This window comes from Vigna unguiculata, chromosome 10 (genome assembly GCF_004118075.2).
Source record: "Vigna unguiculata cultivar IT97K-499-35 chromosome 10, ASM411807v1, whole genome shotgun sequence".
Lineage (NCBI taxonomy): Eukaryota > Viridiplantae > Streptophyta > Magnoliopsida > Fabales > Fabaceae > Vigna > Vigna unguiculata.
Window position 1 is genome coordinate 39,203,153 of NC_040288.1, and position 12,717 is coordinate 39,215,869.

Below are 12,717 nucleotides of genomic sequence, written 5' to 3' on the forward strand. Positions count from 1 at the left end.
GAACTGTGAGAAATTAGGAATCGCGAGAAATTAAGAATTATGAAAAATTAAGAACCGTGAGAAATTGAGAACTGTGAGAAATTGAAATAGAGAAAAATTGAGAACCGTGAGAAATTAAAATTAAGAATCGTGGAAAATTGAGAACCTTGAAAAATTGAGAAATTATGAACCGTGAAATTTTGAGAACCGTGAAAATTGGAAACCGTGAAAATTGGAAACCGTGAGAAATTGAAATTGAGAACCTTGAGAAATTGTGAACTATGAGAAATTGAGAACCTTGAGTAATTGAAATTGAGAACCATGAGAAATTGAAATTGAAATTGAAAACCTTGAAGATTTGAGAACCTTGAAAGTTAACAATGAGAAATTGAAATTGAGAGTCTTGAGAAACTTGAAAAATTGAGAACTTCGAAAAATTTTGGAACCTTAGGAAATTGAAATTGAGAACCTTGAAAAAATTGAGATCTTGCAGAAACTATGAACCCTGAGAAATTGATAACTGTGTGAAATTTAGAATTGTGAGAAATTGAGAACCGTGAGAAATTGAAAGGAGTGAGAAATTGAGAATCGTGAAAAATTGAAAATCATGAGAAGCTTTAAAATGGTGAGAAATTGAGAATCATGCAAAATTGAAATTGAGAATCGTGAGAAGTTGAGAATTGTGAGAATTTGAAATTGAAAACCATGAGAAATTGAGAACCTTGAAAAATTGTGAAATGTTAGAAATTTGGGAACGGTGAGAAATTTAAACCCTTGAGAAATTGAAATTGAGAACCTTGAGAAATTGAAATTAAGAACTTAGATAAATTGAGAACCATGAGAAGTTTGAGAAATTGAAATTGAGAACTTTGAAAAACAAAGAACGTGAAGAAATTCATAACCTTGAGAAATTGAAAAACTTGCAAATTTGAGAACCCAAAAAAATTGAGAACCTTGAGAAATCGAGAACCGTTAGAAAAATGAAAACTGTGAAAATTTGAGAACCAAATGAAAGATAGAACTGTGAGAAATTAAGAACCGTGCAAAATTGAGAACTTGAAAAAATTAAAATTGAGAACCTTGAAAATCATGAAAATTTGAAAACTTTGAGAAATTAAAATTGAGAACTTAAAAAATTAGAAACGGTAAAAAATTGAGAACCGTGAAAAATTGAGTACCTAAATAAATTGAAAATCATCATAAATTGAGAACAGTAAAAAAATTAAAAACCTAAAGAAATTAAAGATCTTAGAGAATCGAGGAATTGAAAACCTTGAGAAAAGTGGAGAGAAAAGTTATTTCTATTTTCAATGCATGAAAACTGGAAAAAAAAACATTTTTATCATTTCAAGGCTATTATTTTAGTGATGAATTATTGAGTGTCTATATTAAACTATATATACATATATTTTTTATATCACAGCTTCATGTCGTCACATTTAAGAAGTTTGACAATTGATGTTACTCGCGTTCGTCTTCACCAAACTCACATTAACAACATTAACGGAGATCAAAGTTTCTCAATGTATGAATTAATTTGTTGACTAATGAGAAATTAACTTAATATATTTAAATTAAGTATAGTTTTTAGTGTTCAATCTTTTTAAGTGTAACACTATAAGGCATAAATTTTTGCGGAGTGTATTAGAAAAAGAAAAGTTTTTTATATACACAAATCTAACACTTCACATTTGCGTACACTTGCTAAAAAGGGATAATCACCAATGAGAATAGATGAGTAATTAATGCTGAAAAATGAAAATAGACAATCAAATACCTAATAGCACGTGTTTTTAATAAGAATGTGCAAATATGAAGTATTAAATGTGATGAAGGTAAGAATTAATTGCTCTAGAAAGAATGTATAGTGTTATTAAAATTTCAAGTAAGTAAAATATTAATTACACTTTTCAAAAAAAAAAAATCATTGGCCTTCCATTGAAAGTTACTCCATCTTAACTTAAATATAAGTAAATGTTAATCATCTTAGTCTTGTTTAATGTTAATATTTAAATATATCCTTATATTGATGATTAAGTTAAAGCATGTGATATTCATATAATTATTTTTAATTTAACAATTATACTTTTACTAGTTGAAATTTAAATTTTTTATTTTTAATCAAATCTCAAATTCAACTTAAATTTGATAAAATATTATTACAATTATTATTCACAGATGCAAGGCATAATAATACTATAAAGACTTCAGAATTAAACGAAACACTTTTTTTTCAAGTGAACAAACCAACAATGAGCTAAATACTAGTAAAAAAGTGAATTGGAGATTTTTCATAGTAAAAAAAAAATTGAAATCTGATAAGGTGAAAGTGATTCTTAACCTAATTGTTATTACAAAGTATAGTCTTAATTTAAAAGAAATGAGATAAGTACAAATTTACAGAAAGGGAAAAGCTTTCGAAGATGGGAAGAAGGGTATTAGGTAGGGAAGAAAAAAAAAAGCAAATATTAGGTATGGAAGAAAAAAAGCGAATATTAGGTACGGAAGAAAAAAAAATTAGGTAAAGAAGAAAAAACGAAAAAGGGAAAGACTTAAAAGTCCAAATCTTGTGGTGTGTGACCACTTTTTTAGATACGTGAAAACATGTGTTATTTCTTTTATTATAACAAAAAATTATAATTATAAAAATAAATATAATAACTTTACAATTTTATTATAGATGATTATTTTTGTAAATGATTTTTTCTAATTTAAAATAATGATTTAATTCAAAAATAACAACAGTTAAATAAGAAACCGTTAAATTGATAAAAAGGTCATTTAAAATTTAAAGAAAATGTAGACACAACTCATTTAGACACAAAAACAAAAACTCCTTTATATAATAGCATAGAAATATAGAAGCTTGGTTTTAATAGAAATTAATATATAGTTAAAACTGTCAAGATTTATTAAAAATTTTAAAAAACATATCATCAAAATAGAACAAAAAATAAAATTATATTATAACTTAAAAGTGAAGTTAAATATGATTTTCATCTCTAAACTATTAAAAAAATTATATTCTATTTCTAAATTAAATTATAAACTATTTTATTTCTGGACTTTACTATAAAATAATCCATATACAATATGTTAAAAAAGATGTTTTATATAGGTAAAAAATAAAATAGTTTATAAATTAAGTTGGAAAGGAAATACAATTTTTTTATAATAATTTAGTGAAAAAAAATAATCTTTAAAAATATAATGCATAAATAATATTGTTAGACATACCAAAAGTTAAGAAATGGAACAACAGTTTTAAAATAGTTGGCATTACAAGCAACAATCACGATGAGCTTTAGTATCTCTTTCAAAATGATCTGATATCAACACACGAATCCAATAAATAAAATTTCCAAAGGAAGAAGAAGCACTCAGTAGTGAGCCTGATAAAAATACAAACAAAATTGATTGCAAAAGCAGCATAAGATAAGCATCAAAGAAAGAAAGAAAGAAAGTGTAAAATAAGCTAACTGAAGCACCTAAATTGGAAAAGAGAACTACTATAAGGGGGAACTACCTCAGCAATAAAACATTGCCCCCAGTATACGGCACTTACACAAAAAAAACCAATGCCTTTCATTGTCTTCAATGCTCACAACTCAAGTTTTGTGGACAACCATGACCACACACCATCTTCCAACACAAGAATTCAGCTTTCACAAAAATGAGATTTTTCGCCTATTCATCTTTAAGTGGGCCGTCATACTCTGTTCCGTTGTCCAATGCAGTCAGGCTAGATGACGAGCTTGACGAGTCGGCGTTACTGTCGTTGAAACTGTTTTTTGATGGAGTTCTCTGAGGATTGTTAGCTGCATGGTTCTGTCCCTCCTCTGCTAGTTTTTTCATGATGTTCATGATAGTTGGAACAAACTTGGTAGACAAGGAAATGATTGCCGGAAGCTGAAGAAGGAAAAAAGGGTAAGAAACAAGGATACTATGAACTTCACAACAGACTCTTGCTAGCTGAATTTGTAACTAATGCTCATAGATTGCAACAAAATTCACACACTGAGATTGAACAATAAATTATAAAGATCATAAAAGCTTATACTCACGGCTCCATTGCGAAATTCACCCGAGATGTCAAGCTGCACCCATAGGGCTTTAATAAGAAGATAACCAACAAAGATGACACCCAAATACAAGGGGTTTCTGCCATGGAAAATATTAAAATTGGGTAAGATCAATTGATTAGTACACACGAGTAAAGAGTTTTCCTTAGGTTTGTGCTTAAGGTAACATTATGTTATTGAAATGCCCAGCAAATACTCAAAACAGGTTTATCTCCAACACTATTCTCATTTTACAATTACTACTTTTACACTGAGCAGTTGTAGGAGGAGTAAGATGCAAGTCAAGAGCAAGAGAAAACCAAAGAAGTAATTCTAAAAAATATTAGCAGAATGAGGTTCACATGCACCTTAGAAGTGTCATAAATTCATTAAATCCTAGGATAACCAAAGCAGCTATCGCCCAAGGGGGAGGTAACCAGTTGTTGTTGCGCTTGCTTGCTTCCTGAAAATATAAAGAATCTTACATCAATAAGAATAGTAAAATCCAACAAGAAACTAAAATCTACTGATAATTGATGCTTTCATGATATAACCTAAACATTACCACAAAGGACAAAACTTACATCAAGTACAACAGATACTGTTGGTGCTATTCTCCAATCAAATTTGGAGTTTTTGATAATTTGCATCTTTTTAAATGCATAGCATATTATCAAGGTGAAAATCTAAACATAATTGGAGGATATCGCCAACAGTATCTATAGAACGGCAATCTAAGTTTCCACCCTTTAGAAATGCAGGAAATATACTATGTGAAACATAAGAGCTAATCAGACACATAATTTACATTAATAATATTAATTTTCTAATAATCACAATAGATTATTCGTTTTCCTATATTTAGAGGAATCTTAAAAGTCTTTAACAAATAAGAAACATCATGCCTGTGCAGCAATGGCTTGAGAGACAGTGTACTCTGTCTCTGTCCTGAATTGCCTCCACAAAGACTTGCACTGAACAGGCGTAATCAATGTTTTGGAAGAAGAAACCTGAATAGAAATTTCACACACCACAGGTCAGTGCCCAGGATAGAAAATGCTCTCAAAATGTTACCAGAGAAACCATAATATAGCATTTGCAGCCTAAAATATACAAGCAATTCACAAATCATCACAGCAAGAGATATATTTATATTTTTTGTTAGGGCAATCATATCACATTAATTGACACCAATCAACCCATTATCTCCCGAAACAGGTACACGACTCAATACTTCATCACAAAATTAAAAATGCACCTCTTCCCAGCTGCTAGAAGCTAGTGGATCAACCACTGTCATGCTCCTTGTACCATTACTGCTTGGTGCTGGTTCCACCAAAGCAACTGCTAACACTTTCTCAATATTGTCAGAGTCATTATCATCCAAACGAATTGCAGCCATGACAGATAGCAACTTCAAAGACTGAAAAGTTGTAAATATGATTAAAAAGATTAATCAAAAAGTCATAAAAAATCATTAAGAAAATAATATTCATAGTCATGTCGTACAGAAGAACGAGCAGTCTTGGTGATGGATCGTATATCTTCTTTACCCGTCCAAACACGAGGCATTGAATCAGCATCATGACTAAACAACATTGTAAACCTGCTTTCAAAAGTTAAGGTAAGCGCATCAAAGTACAACTGAAAGGAAAAGGTATCAACTTAGAAATTGCAGAAGATTCATACCTGTCCTTCATGCGGATTAGAACTCTTCCTACTTCTTCCTTTGCCTTTCCTTCTACCAGACCTCTTGCATAATCCTCTAAACTTTTAAGCATGTTCTGTCTTGTTTCATCATCCATATCAAACCCAATAAGTTCAGCAGAGAACCCTGAAACAGCTGATAAAGTCTCACGCTTAAGAAGGTTCCTTATTGATGACCAAGTATCACTATTAGCTCCGTCCAAAAGAGCTTCAACAGGTCCAGACAAAGCTTGTTTAAGTTTTTCCTGCAACAGTACTACTATCAGAAATCTTTCCAAGAAGTTATTCCCTCAAATTAAAAACCAAACCAAGTAGAACAACCTAATAAAATTTCATAAATTACTAGCCTAAAATCAATACCGAGCATGAGAAGTATCTTGTACTTTTGAATAGTCGCTATTAATTGAAAAAGCTTTCACAACATAAATTTTGACAATCGATCCCTTAGTAACCGTAGGTTAAGGACGACAATTCTACCAATACCTAACGGATAATTCCAAAATAATAATCCACACCAGGCAGAATAAATATCTGCTTAATCGGAAAAGATACCACTTAAATATTCATAAGACATGAATGGTCAAATACCTCATATGATGAAGTAAGTTCAGAAATCTTGGCTGCACGCACAGCTGCAATATGTGCATCAATGTCCCTCACCAATTTCTCTCGCACTTTAGATGTATCCCAGTTTGCTTGTTCAATAACAATATCTGCAATGACAATAAATAAGTTCCATTTAGTAATTCAGTCTAGATTAAGAAACATGCTGCCAACAAATATCATCAATTTTGACTTCTTAAAAAGTAGACATTGTAATGAACGAGCAATTATGCACCCAACATCAAATTAGTCACTGTACACAATCCACTTCTTGTTTATCCTTATTCACCGTTTTCCCTTTCCAAATGTATTATATGCTTTGGCCTACAACTTCTATTTATTTATTGTTCACAAATAAACAGAATGGAGAAACTTTATATTACCTGCACATGCTTCGTCAAATTGAACCATACATGACCCACTGCATTTCCTAGCAGCCATAGAAAACCCTTCCCCTCCATTCAAAGCCTTGTCAAATGCCGCCTTGAATTTATCCAAAGTTCCAGATCTTATATGTCCCAACGCAGATTGGAATGCTGGGTGGACAAGCTAACCAATTGAAAAGGAGTTAAGGACACTATAAATATCGCACTATAATAGCTACTGATAAAGAAGTAAAGGCTAATGTGACCAGTATCTAAAATAGTCATTTTGCTTCAAAAGTCACCAATTTTGTGTTTTTCTTTCAATATATCAAATTCATATATTTTCATGAGGGAAAATGGCTGAGACCAGTTGAGAACCATTACTTGGAACAATTTTTCTTGTAGTTGCTTTTGTTTGGCAGTTCTCACACCTTCATCAAAAAAGGCGGCTTCAGCATCATACCTATATTAAAAGAAAATGCAATAGCTCAATATACCTTCACTCTACATCACCTCATTCTTACATGATGCAACAGCCAACAGCATGTAACGTTAAGATAACAAGCTTGCAAAATTCAATACCAAGCTACAGTAAACTTAGAGATTGCATGTCGCATCACAGAAATAAAACAAAGTCCTTTATAAATAAAATAATGAGTTGGTATTGGAAGAGCAGCCAGAAAACAATACATGGTATTACTGTGTAACACATGTAACTACCAAATTCAAAGACTAGAGTAGAAAATGAAAAACATCAAGCTAAATATGGAATCCTATAAAATTTCCATCCAATGATGGATGCCAATCTTTCTTTTACAATCGTACAGCAGATGCCGTACAAATACCTATGTACCATGATTTTATCATAAACTTCTCTAAACCTACAGTTTCACTCAAAAAGTCATGGCACCTAATTAAAAAATGAAAAACTGTTAAAGACAGAGGGCATAGGGTGAGGGAACCATGCTGCTCCACTAAACAGAACTGGCAGTAATGATTGTAAAAGCTAAAAGAGTTAGACAAAAAGCTTAAAATATAGCATAAAATATACTCACTCTGATAAACAAGTACCAAGGAGTGAACTGAGCTTTCTCCCAAATCCAGGAACAGGGTCAGATTGCACAGCCTCTTCCAATTGACACCAATCCTGAGTCGGAATTGAAAGCAATTTCCACATCATTAGTAATTAGGAGGGTCAAAATATGTTGGAGGATTATACCAAACTAAATGTCAATACCTCATTTGCAGAAAAAGCGGCATATTTCTCATCGGTGATTTCTTCACATCGAACAGTAGCAACCATAACCTACAAGTTGGTAATAAAATCAAGTTTAAATTGAAATACAGTTCATAACCACAAGTTGGTTTACTCTTTCATTAATAAAATCAAGGTTAAATTGAAATATAGTCCCTACAACTGACTTTTTCTTTTCATTTTAGTACCTACATTAAACTCTCCACAATTTTATACCAACATGAAAAAATGTTTACTAAAATGGTCCTTGATGCTGCTTATCAACGTTACAACAGTATTACATTTAGGACCTATACTTGACAAAAGAAATTAACTTTAGTCCCTAAATAAAAAAATCTCCACATTTTGGATCCTACACCAAATAATGTCAACAAACAACGGGGACTAGTTTGTAAAAAAGTAAATCATGTACGAATAGAAATTAAGGGTTTTCATGCAGGAACTAAACTGAAAACTAGTGCCAAATGTAGGGAGCAAATTCTAAATGTAACCTAAATCAATGCACATGAAAAGAAAAGCAGCATTGTCACAGCAATATATTACCTTATGTGCAGGAAGGTCGAGATCTTTGTTCTCCTTAATGACTTTCCATATTTCCTGGCAACTAAATGAAAATCCAGAAGCGGGAACTACTCCACGCCGATCCCCTGCAAGCCCACCAGGAGCAATGGAATGGTGGAATCGTTGCCGCAAACTGGCAACCTACATTCAAAATAAACCAGAACAAAATATCAAGCAATGTAGACATACAGAAATTTAACAAACCAAAAAAAGGGTCCGTTCCCCACTACATTAATTTATACAAATGGATCAAGATGCAAGGGCACATGGTCACTGATGCAGATATCGAGATACAAACAACCCAAAATCCTTATAATGGGTTATATTGTACCATCAACAAGTAAACAAGAAGGAAACAGGAGCACAATTCATACCTGCTCTCTAAATTGCTCTTCCTTTTCTTCAAAACTAGAAAGTGCAACAACCTCAACCTGAACATTTGTTGCCAAGTGTAAACAATTAATATAAACTTCAAATAAAATCTTGCTGCACAAGAACATCAGTAAAGATTAGCATTATCAAACGAATGAAAAACTAACGTTGAAAAATTCACTTAATGGGGTTTCCTTGTGGGCCTGTGGTTTAGGAACAGAATCCCATATCTGCACAGGGAAAAAGTAAAACAAGGTAAGTAAAAACTCTATAAGAATTCCAAAATAATATATGGAGATGAAAGCACTACATTACCTTCTGAATATCTTCTCGCAAAACAGGTTCTAAATTTTCAAGTGGCGTCTATAGAAGAGAAAGGTTAACCACATCAACAACAAATAGAAGTATTTAAAATTAAAAAATAAAATATAAAAATATATATAACAAGACAATAAACAGTTATTACAAACCCTTGTTTTATCACGTATGACAAACAACAGTGTTGTTTTTCGTGGACTAAACAATCTCATCATGACCTGAAAGTAAAATTGAGTAAACAGTTAGGTAGATGATAACTGACAATTGACAAGTTTCAAGATTCAAGATAATTGCTTGAGTCAATTGGCAAACAACACATACTTGAAAGACAGTTTTTAAAAGTGGCTTATTTGCAGCTTGCTCACGGCCAATGTCATGGCACCACCTTCACAACCATTGCAGATGAGGGGAATTAGTTGCACAAAGAAAGAAGATTCAAAATGGAAAAAGACTAAAACAAGAAATACGCTACAGACTTAAATGTTTCTGAAATTGTTCCGTATTAAAGATGTAACAAGTGTGAGAACTAAAAAGAAGAAGAAAAACTCACATGTTTATTAACACAATATCTGATACAGCAAGAGCAAATAGAGCACTCTGCTTTTCAAAAGCAGTGTCATCCTGAGAAAAAAAAAATTCAGTAAACAAGGAGAACTGATCGCAGGAAGTAAACTATTCCTAATTCATCACAATGCTAACACGGATAAAACTTTTTTGGAACTCTTTCTCACAATTTAATAACAAAAAAAATCATAGAGATCAAGAGGTTAGAGAGGGGAAATTGACAAGATAACCAAACCTCCCATTTATCATTTTTATCATTTTCCATAAAAAATTTTAAAAAATAAAACAATGTTATTTTGCATGTGCATAAAAAGGAAAAGGAATGTTACAAGTAAATCTTGAATAACAGGAATTTATGAACTCAAAACAATTTATAATAAACATCAAATGTTCTACAAGGGGCTAGAAATCCAAATTAAAAAATATAAATCCAAATGGCAATTGGATGTTGACAATAGAATGAATTTTGAGGCTACAACCAACATTAATTGATAAATAACCCAAAAAACAACACCTCTCCACGTTCTCTTCCATCAGTACCCTCCAAATCCATAACAATTGTACAAGGCTCTATGCCATTGCATCTAGCCATCCAGATTCCTTTGGTTGTTTGAGACCTGAAAACAAGCATATTCATCAGGTCACCACCTTTGTTAGTTGAGCAGGGCTTGTGTGACATGTCAAATTGCAACAACATACCTTCCCTTGAAAGCATCCATCTCTCTGAAGTTGGTACGAAACAAATTATTTAATAGTGTGCTCTTGCCTGCCCAGAGCAAACAACAGGAAGAGCTAGATAACATTAAGATCCTTTTATGCTTGTTAATGAATTTAAATAAATGCAAAAGAATTAAGTAAAATTAAAGAGAAAAATACATTTGAGAAAAGGTTATAATTAAAAGGCCTAGGAGACTGAACCTAGTCTAGCAGGAATCACTATTTAATACAGATGATGAAGTCATAGATATAAGCCACAACAATTGAGCTAGTGGTGAGTTTTTGGGTAATTTGCAATGGGCCATTCATAGGTTTCGGTCTCATTGCTACTCATGTAACAAAAAATTGTAAAATCATATCAAATTCAATTAGAATGAGGCTATTATTAATTAAAATTTAATTTAACCTTTCCATGAATCTTAAATAACAATTATCTCCATCATGGTGTTAAGTGAAATAAACATGTTAATTACCTGCAGATTTTAAGATCCTCGGGCGTATAGACAGGTTACAGCAATCATAAAATTCAATTATCTCGAGAAGGGAAGGAAAAACAATAAAGCTATGGAAGCAAGAAAGCATACCACTACTTTGTGGACCCATTATAGAAACTACAGCATACGAAAGCCCACAATCAGCCAACTTCACCTCCTTCATAAAGTTGTCAACCCCAGAAACATTGTATACACCATCTCCGTCAAGAATTTGAGTTGAACAACAAGAATCACTATCCGCTGGATAAGCAGATACTTCATATTAGTAGAGGCGAAATTATAACTTGCTCAAATTTAAAGTATAACACTAATTGAGATCCACAGGCAAAACTGGAATCTTAGGTATGATTTCAGCTTTGCACTGTGATATACAAATTGCTAGAGAAACAGAAATCAGGAATAAAGGAAATTCAACTTGATCATCCAGCCCTGGTAAGAACATTGTTATCTGGTTCAACACTCCATCCATTCATCAATTCATGCCCAATCCAATACTCCCACTAGCACTGAAAAAACTTAGCAGGGATACTAATCTCCGAACCATGAAATTAGATAAATCAACCCTCTAATAGCCACACAAAAATCTAAACCTTGTCCCGGATCTAACCAATTAGTCACACAAAAAACAAATTAAGGATCAAATGTCAAAATCAATCACACCCTCAAATTCCCATAAATCCTACAGAAATATTCGCTTGAAACTGAAATTATAAATAAAACAGAAGTCGAAAATAAAAGGTAAAAACAAAACGCATGCAAGTGTAACTACAGGTTTTCCGTTAACACCCAACAACCCTCGTCTATAAAAGATTTCAACTGTGATGTAAGTTAAAATTGGGAAAGCAAAGAGAAATCAAAAGGTGAAGAATAAAGCTGTGATCAGAACAAGATTGGAAAAAGAATGCAGGAATCAGATCGACGATGAAGAGAACGGAAAAAGCATACCCATTGGCGTGGGATTGGAAACAATAGTTGAGAAATGCGGTAAGGAAGATCGAAAGAGAGAAAAGGAAGGAAGCGATCTCAGACTCTCTATGGCAGAGGCGTTACCATTGCCATGCCATCACCATAACTACAAACATATATTTTTCATTTTCTTCTCTTTTCATTTTTCCTTTTTTACCTTTTTTCTTATCGGTCGGCATTGAAAAATTGGAAATAACTTTTTTTAGTTTTGTTTTTTTTATTTTATTTTGATTTTCAACGAAAAAATATAACTGAGTTTTCTTCTGCTTTTCTTAAACAGCTTGAGTTGAACATGAGAGTTCTCCTTTTGAATTTTTCTTGAACAATTTTTTAATTAATTTAAAAAGTATATCCGCTAATATAGAAAAATAATTAGATTAAATAAAATTAAGGAAAATGAGAAATTTTCCAGATATTTCGTATTCGTGACAGCATCTGACCAATCGACGTGTCTTGTTTGTGGCACAATCCATCGTATCAAATCAACACAGCTAAAATGATTTTCAATAATTTTTTGTTTTTTTAAACATTGGATGGCATTTTCAACTTAGATATGTTAGTTTGATATTTTTTTAATATGTAAATTGAATTTCAAATTTTTAAAAAATATTTTAATTAAATTTTTTTCGACTAAAAATATTAATGTTACTAATATTGTTGATATTTAAAATATTTATAAAATTAAATATATTAATATAAATATTCGTATTAAAATTTATTGATAAAAATTAGTAATTTTTTTCTGTGAAAGACTT

The 12,717-nt window shown here is 31.8% G+C and overlaps 1 protein-coding gene across 2 annotated transcripts; it reads right to left on the reverse strand.

Moving 5' to 3' along the window:
* Window positions 1-3,241: 3,241 nt before the first annotated feature.
* On the reverse strand, window positions 3,242-12,178 carry LOC114167003 (protein ROOT HAIR DEFECTIVE 3 homolog 1). 2 transcript variants are annotated; one of them, XM_028051891.1, is made up of 23 exons: window positions 11,942-12,178; window positions 11,087-11,236; window positions 10,485-10,551; window positions 10,300-10,402; window positions 9,772-9,842; window positions 9,543-9,606; window positions 9,374-9,439; window positions 9,219-9,266; window positions 9,071-9,133; window positions 8,906-8,962; window positions 8,514-8,672; window positions 7,953-8,021; window positions 7,771-7,862; window positions 7,100-7,178; window positions 6,734-6,899; window positions 6,336-6,460; window positions 5,730-5,992; window positions 5,550-5,646; window positions 5,299-5,463; window positions 4,946-5,050; window positions 4,409-4,503; window positions 4,044-4,140; window positions 3,242-3,888 (listed from the first exon to the last, which is right to left on the reverse strand). In XM_028051891.1, exons 1-23 carry the CDS (start codon window positions 11,943-11,945, stop codon window positions 3,667-3,669), a joined length of 2,427 nt encoding a protein of 808 aa, XP_027907692.1. In that variant the 5' UTR covers window positions 11,946-12,178; the 3' UTR covers window positions 3,242-3,666. The 2 variants fall into 2 exon arrangements, with proteins under 2 accessions (XP_027907692.1, XP_027907693.1); XM_028051892.1 differs by lacking the exon at window positions 11,942-12,178 and adding an exon at window positions 11,412-11,531.
* Window positions 12,179-12,717: the final 539 nt, after the last annotated feature.

What these genes read in the sequence shown, in the direction of transcription:
- LOC114167003 (XM_028051891.1), bottom strand. An exon ending in TCATACGTGATAAAACAAGG is followed by an intron (nt 9,267 to 9,373) that starts GTTTGTAATAAC and finishes TCTCTTCTATAG; the next exon opens with ACGCCACTTGAAAATTTAGA. An exon ending in CCGCTTTTTCTGCAAATGAG is followed by an intron (nt 7,863 to 7,952) that starts GTATTGACATTT and finishes ATTCCGACTCAG; the next exon opens with GATTGGTGTCAATTGGAAGA.